This window comes from Dioscorea cayenensis, chromosome 1 (genome assembly GCF_009730915.1).
Source record: "Dioscorea cayenensis subsp. rotundata cultivar TDr96_F1 chromosome 1, TDr96_F1_v2_PseudoChromosome.rev07_lg8_w22 25.fasta, whole genome shotgun sequence".
NCBI classification, from domain to species: Eukaryota; Viridiplantae; Streptophyta; class Magnoliopsida; order Dioscoreales; family Dioscoreaceae; genus Dioscorea; species Dioscorea cayenensis.
In genome coordinates, this window is record NC_052471.1 from 11,976,118 (window position 1) to 11,983,737 (window position 7,620).

At 33.5% G+C, this 7,620-nt stretch overlaps 1 protein-coding gene across 1 annotated transcript; it reads right to left on the bottom strand.

Annotated features, from left to right (window-relative positions):
• Positions 1-412: 412 nt before the first annotated feature.
• On the bottom strand, positions 413-1,670 carry LOC120252007 (LRR receptor-like serine/threonine-protein kinase GSO2). Its single transcript, XM_039260627.1, has 2 exons — positions 1,066-1,670; positions 413-818 (listed from the first exon to the last, which is right to left on the bottom strand). The coding sequence occupies exons 1-2, from the start codon at positions 1,668-1,670 to the stop codon at positions 413-415; spliced, it is 1,011 nt and encodes a 336-aa protein (XP_039116561.1).
• Positions 1,671-7,620: the final 5,950 nt, after the last annotated feature.

Below are 7,620 nucleotides of genomic sequence, written 5' to 3' on the forward strand. Positions count from 1 at the left end.
TGCATCTGAAGATTTGATATTTCCTCTTTAACAGGTAGTGTACTTCACAAGAATTGCCACATAAACCCGATCATGCACACTGTCTATGTATTGGAAATATGAAACCCTCCAAGTTCTCTTGAACAACATAATAATAAAAACTACCCATAAACCAGTGGCAAAACCTGAGACTATGATAAGATAAAGCCATACATCTTTTTCTTCATGAGTGCCTGTTGCAATTGTTGGCCCTTTCTCCATTGAACAATTTCATTAAAGGAGGATCACAAAAATCATTATTGCCAATGTAGATAGATGGATCATCGAATGTAGTTAGATGCTTCTCTAAAGGAATCACTCCAGACAAATTATTATATGATACATTCAAGTGCCCCAAAGAGTCCAAATTACTCAAGGAAGAAGGTATTACCCCCTACAGGCTGTTTCTAGACAAATCAAGAGATTCCAGTTCATGCATTTTGCCAATCTTGTTTGTAATCTCTCCGATAAGATTATTTCCAGATAAATTTAGGCTCTTCAATCCAAGAAGATTCGTTAACTCTTCTGGTATGCTTCCATATAAACAATTGTAAGAAAGGTCCATAACACTAATTAGGGGTAAAATTATTTCACATTTGTACTCATTCCCCTGTATATCCAATAAGATGTTCTCCTTGTAAGAAGAAAAATCTCCCAAATGGCTCATCTTGTTAGATAATTTCATGGCATTAAAATTGCCATAGCTTTTTGGTATAGAACCTGACAAGTTATTGGGGAAGAGGTCTAATATATGAAGTCCCATGAGATTAGAAAGTTGAGGAATGAGGTACTTTGAAAACCTATTTGATCTTAAATTAAGAATTTACAACTTTCACCAAGCTCTTGCTTATCCAATATGGTATGCTTCCATAAAAATTATTATAACTCAGATCAAGAGTAAGCTATAACATTCCCTTAGGGATGTAGGAAACACACTTGACAAATTATTGTTGCTCAAATGCAATGACTCAAGTTTATGAAGAGAACAAATAGAATTAGGGATTCGTCCTTATATATTGTTGCTTGGAAAATACAACACCATTGTACTGTAAGTCATTATTCCAACAATTAGGAAGCTCTCCAGACAAATGGTTCCCAGAGATATCCAACACCACTATATTTTTCAAATTACATAAACTAAAAGGTACCATACCATTTAGTTTGTTGATTGAAAGGCTGAGAAATGATAACTGAGATATTGTTGCCAAATTGTCTTCTGTCAATGGACCTTCCAAATTGTTATTTTCTAGAGACAATTCATACAAATTGTATAGATGCCTGATATTCTTCGGGATAACACCACAAAAGTGATTGTTTGATAGATCTAAAATAATTAGTGATGAAAGACTTCTAATTATTGTTGGTATTGAACCCAAGAGAGAGTTATGTGAAATGTTAAGAATTTCTAGATACTTGAGGTTCCAAACCTCATCTAGAACATAACCAACAAGTGAAGTTTGAGGTAAGAGCAATTCCATCAAACTATTTCTGATACAGCCAGAAAAGAGGCCACCATACTCTTTAAAATTTTGGCTAATATTTACACTGTTGAGGTCCAAAACCTCTATATTGCAGAGGTTACCAAGACTGATAGGAATCTTACCCTCAAGATGAAAATTCATACCCAATTGCAATACTTCTAGTGAAATCATGTTTCCGATGATTGGAGGAATATATCTGTGGAAATAATTAGATGCTAGGTTCAACTAAGAGATGCTAGTTAGATTGAATAACCATGGAGGTAAGGTAGAGTTTATTTGATTATTAGATAGATCAAGAGTTTCGAGGTTCTTGAGACCATCTATCCAATATGGAACGTCACCTTGAAGGTTGGTTTTGGCTAAATATAACACATTCAAACATTGTGAAATGCAACCAGAAAATATTTGCTAAATTTTAGCTATCGTTTTACTTAGATCAAGGCCAGAGAGAGACAAGATTTGTAGCTTACACATATTGCCAAGAGATGTCAGTATTGAAAGACTTTGGTTGTAAGAAAGGTCAAGGATTTCAAGATAATTCATGAATTCATCAATATTGGTTGGAATTGGACCAGAAAGAAAGTTTTGCCCAAGGTTGAGAGTTCTGAGATATTTTAGATTCAAAATCTCATTTGGTAAGTGACCAGCCAGTGAAGTATTATATAAGTACAAGTACTGCAAACTATTTTTGATACAACCAGAAAATATAGCACAAAATTCTTGAAAATTATGGGTAGTATTTATATCACTAAGCTCCAAAGTTTGCAATTTACAAAGGTTCCCCAGAGTCATAGGAATCGGGCCCTGAAGATAATAATTCCTATCCAAGTATAACACCTTCATCGAAATCAAGTTTTCAATGGCAGATGGAATAGATCCATGAAAATCATTATATGATAGATCCAAGTAGGAAATTGTAGTCAAATTAAATAACCAATGAGGTAAGGTAGAGTTTATTTGAATCTAGGAAAGGTCAAGCAACTTGAGGTTCTTAAGACCATCTATCCAATATGGCATATCACCTTGAAGGTTGCTATTGGCTAAATGTAACTCCTTCAAGCTTTGTACAATGCATCCAGAGAAAACCCTTGCAGTTTTAGCAGTCTCTTTGCCTTTTAAGTCTAACTCCACCAAGCTATTTATAATGCAACCTGAGAAAATCCTACCCAATTTAGCTTGCTCTAGACTTAGATCGGGATAAGATAAAGACAAGGTATGCAAATTACAAAGATTGCCAAGAGTTGAAGGTATCAGAAGGTTACTACGAGAGCTATAAGATAAGTCAAGGGCTTTAAGAAAAGTCAAGTTCCCAATGTTACTAGGAATTTTGCAATCAAAATGATTGCTACTGAGGTTTATATATTCAAGATTGGTGATGTTGAACAACCAATTAGGTAAGGTGGAGTTAATGAGATTATAAGAAAGATCAAGAGTAGATAGAGATGTAAAATTCACAAGCACTTAGACGAATCTCAAGCAAGCAAGGAAGCATGTTAATTACAGGAAGCCAATTGGATGCTTGTAACATATCAACATAGCTCATGTTGAGATATTTCAAAGAAGTGAGTCTAGATAGCCAACCAGAATTGTCAATGACAAGAGATTTCCAATAATTGGAAGATAGATCAAGGGATTTCAACATAGAAAAATTTCCCAAGTGATGTGCGATAGTACCTATGAAGCCAGCTTGAGAGAGGTTGAGATATTCCAACTTCTTAAAAGAGCCCATGAATTCTAGAATGTGAATTCTATTGAAATCATTGCGGCTCAAGTCCAAAAAACAAAGTTGCTTGAGGTTTACAAGATTTGGAACTAGCATTCCTCCAAGCGCCTTATTTATACCACATGATGTGTAAGCATCAATATTACAATAATAATAAAAATAATGATAAATAATAATGATAATGACAATCTCAAATTTTTAATTGTGAGTTCCGCAAGTCCAGCTTGATAACATGTCTAGGGACATCATTACTGCAAGCAACGCCCATCCATGAGCAACAATCATCTCCAGTCCAAGAAGAAAGCCTATGGACAGGATCAGAAAGACCATTTTTAAATTGAATGAGGGTTTGCCTCTCAGTTTCAAGGCACATGGTATTGATTATGGTTGTGGATCCTTCCCATGCTTTGGAGCCTGTTTAAGTTGCTAAACCTATTTGCTTTTCCCTTAACCCCTTCTTCTTCTTCTTCTTCTTCTTCTTCTTCTTCTTCTTCTTCTTCTTCTTCTTGCCACCTTGCTGGGAGAGTTTTGTGGAGAGAGAAAATTTCGGAGGGATCGTTGTCTCCCTCTTGGCCGAGCCTTTACACCCCATGACTATCTTCCTCCTCCATTCTTCCATCTCTCTTCTTTCTCTCTATTCTCCCACTCCACCTTGCTCTCTTGGGACATTTGATGAGAAGTTAATACCATCGCCAAAGCTCATACTTCTACCGGAGATCTTGACAGCTGGAGTCGAGGCTAAGGAGATCAACGAACCACCGGTGCTTCCCCGAAGTTTAAATAGGTGTCTTGCTCTCTTGTTGGTGATAGGGCTTGATGCTAGAGTTTTGGGAGAAGCTTGTTGTATGTGAAATCTTAAGCATGTTTATATGTTATTTTCTAATGAGATGCATGTTTTGAAGCTCCTAGTTGCTTGTGCTTATATTCATGCAACTCTTGAGATCCTTATAGCTTGTTTTCCTTTTCGTACTCCATGGAACTTGAAACCTTTTTATGCCACCTTGGTCTAGTTGCATGTGATTTAGTGGGTGATTTTATACTTTCATGTGTCTATGGTTGTCTTTGATGATGATGTTTGCTTGAAGAGCTTCACCCTTTTGATTTGTTTTTAGCTTATCCTTGCATGGGGCTATATATATATATATATATATATTTGCATGCGTGAGACCATGGCTATTTATTGTGCAGGAAACCATGTTCTCATTTGCATGAAACCATATGTTTACACCCTTGAATGTTAGCTTGCATGATCCATGCATTGGTGTATGGGTTTTACATTCACACATCATCAAGTAAGTAATCTATCGTTATATTTTCGTATATATTTTGTTACTAATTATATTCCCATTTTTAGAAATTTTTGAAAATAAACTTTTTTGTTAATCATTTGGTTATTTCTCTATGATTACTAGGTTGTCTAATTGTATTTTACCTCTTGTTTAAATTCATTGAGTAATTATTCCAAATATTTTATTTAGTCAGTTATATAGTTCTTTCATTTATTTTGAGAGAGTGAGGGATAGTTGTGAATAAATTATTGTTTAGTTATTCCAAGCTATCCTTGAACTATATTTGATGAGTTGGATTATAAGTATATCTCATGGTTAGTACTTTTGTAGAATCTTTTTCTACTTTTAAATTCGTTGGAGTCATGTTGCCATCCCTTTCAAACTTTTATGTTTTTATTTCCTTTGTTTAAGGGACTTTGTGTATATATATGTTGATATTTATTTATTTATTTATTTATTTATTTATTGAATTTGACTTTTGTTATGTTGCTTTAATAGTAATATATTATTATTTTATTTTCCTCTAATGAGAGAATAAGGTTGTTATTTGGCATGTGTATATTTATATGTTGATATTTTATTTATTTATTTATTGAAATTGTCTTTTGAAAAAATAATTATTAATTGTTGTTACTATTTCTTCAAAATAGTACCCAAGGTTTGGAAAAGTTGGTATATTCTTTTGCATTTAATTAATTATTTATTTATTTATTATTCATGTATTTATTTACGTTATATTATTACATGAATTATTGGAAGATACGTGTGAATATTTTGTATTCTTGGCTTTGAAATCTGTCTAAATATTTTGGGTCTCCAAACGAGCAATATGCAACCCTGTCTGTGGGGGGTTAAACCCTGACCTTGTCGACAAGTAATTCTGAAAAAAAATGAGACTACAGTTTCGCACCGTGTCCGTTCGGTGAAATAATCAACGGGCACCTGATATTAAGTCTCGGAACACATAGGGTAAATAAATGATTTTTGTTATTCTGGCTCAGGTCACCGAGGATAAACAAATGATCTCTGGCATTTACAGTGAATTTAGAGACATACTCTGGAATATGTTATTTATTGGTTTACCCTTTGGTTTTGTTTATACTATTTTGTGTTATTGATTTTGTGCAAGTTTCAGACTTGAACTTTTGCTTTCAGTTTGTTTTTGGATTACTTACTGGGCTAGTGAGCTCATGGATTTATTTTAAATCCTTTTCAGATCAGGAGCAGTAGACCCAGGGATCTTAGAAGGCTTCCAGCAGATGTCTTCCTTTGGAGTTGTATTTTATGTTGTTGTATCAGTTGTATGATTGTTTAAGAACCTCCTTGTAGGTCATTCTGTATTTCATTTGCTTTGTATTCGAGCTTGGTTGTAAAACTTAAGTTATACTCATATTTGGTATTTCTGTCAGTTTATTTTCTACTCTCAGTCTGTGTTTAGGTTTTGAGACCTTGCAGGTTTATTAGGCCCCCGCTTTGTGGGTCTGCGGGCGTTTGTCAGTGCACCGGGTTTGGGGCATGACAGTGATAGTGTTTGGTTTGAAAAGATGATGATGATGATAGGATGCTTGAGAGTGGAAGCAAGGGAGTTGGGAAAGTAATAAAAGACAAAGAAAAGCCAACCAGTTGATGGATTTAGGAGAAGCCATTGTATGAACTGTAGGTGTGTTGTGAGCTCATGAACTAGAAGGAACTATATATAGCAAGTAAATTAGAGTTAGTGTGGTTTATGCGGACTAATTAGAATTATTTTTATGAAATTTTAATCGCTCTTAAATTTTTTTCAACTGAATTATCAAAAAGCAATTCCTTAAACTTCACGATTTTTGGCTCCAAGTCAAGATATAAATAGATATTCTGTCTTTTTTTTTTCTTTCCATCACAAAACCCAGTGCAATATATTTTAATGTAAAAATTGACAGCCTTCATTGCAAATTTGCAACTTCGAACTAATTTAATTTTTCAATATTTGATTTTTATTTTATTTATTATTTTCCTATGTTGACCCCGTTTTCTTAAAATCTAAAATTGAAAAAGGAAATAAATAATTTTATTTAATGAAAGGGTATAATATTGTTATCTCTAATATTAAATATTATTGGGACTCTAAGTTAACTTGATGCCAAACCTACGAATTGCATCTTAAGAATTTAGCTAATATAATGAATTAATCAAAAACACTACCCAATGGTTAATTTCAAAACCAAAGAAAATAATAACGTTGAATTTTATATCTTAGTTAGTGTAAATTAATAAAATAATAAATTAACATACAAATGACCAAAATTAGAAGGATTGATGGGTTTTTAGTCCTCTCAAATTTAAGTGGAGAAAAATTGTTCCAAATTTATTTCTTTATGGTGTCCCAAACTTCGCAAGTGTTATTGACTGCAATATTAATTCAACACATGATTCAATTATCTACCATCTAGAACTCAAGCACTTCCAAAATAACAATAAATAATTTATAATTTAATGAAATATTATATACTATCAAATTTTTAATTATTTGAATTAGAACAAATAAACAAACTAAGTCTTATAAGTCTGACATTTTAATTTTTAATTTTTTTTTGTTTTGACGAATGTGACAAACACCGTCATACAACAGGTGACAAATACCGTCATACAACAGGTGTCAAAGGAACAAATAAACACAGTGATGGACCAATTACGATGGCTTAATGCAATGTTTTCAAAACCGAAGCGGGAAGTGAACCGGCCAAGCAACCGGGTCATGGGTCAATCGGTTGGACCAAATGACCCGGTTTGGTCAGACCTGATGACGTAATATATATATGTATTAATAAAAGTATCAACTATTCAAACTCACATATATTCCAAGGCTAATTCAAACAAATGACAATAACTACATCTTTACAAGATGATGATATTAAATAAAAAATATAAAATGGTAAAAAGAGAACATCCTGGGAATTAGCATGAATATATAAAAATATAAAATTAGCAAAATTGCAAGTTTGGGTCAAGGGACTGGTTCAGAAAGGCTCGAGATACATAGGCCCAGCCCACTTGCTATCTCATGAACTCTCAATTTTCAAAGCTTTAACAACCATCAGATTTGACAATATATGATCGAATGGTTGTAAGA

Coding starts and splice junctions, on each gene's coding strand:
- LOC120252007 (XM_039260627.1), bottom strand. CDS start 1,670: ATGATTTCACTAGAAGTATTGCAATTGGGTATGAATTTTCATCTTGAG. Junction 819..1,065: donor TGTTGGAATAATGACTTACA/GTACAATGGTGT, acceptor AAGATCAAATAG/GTTTTCAAAGTACCTCATTC.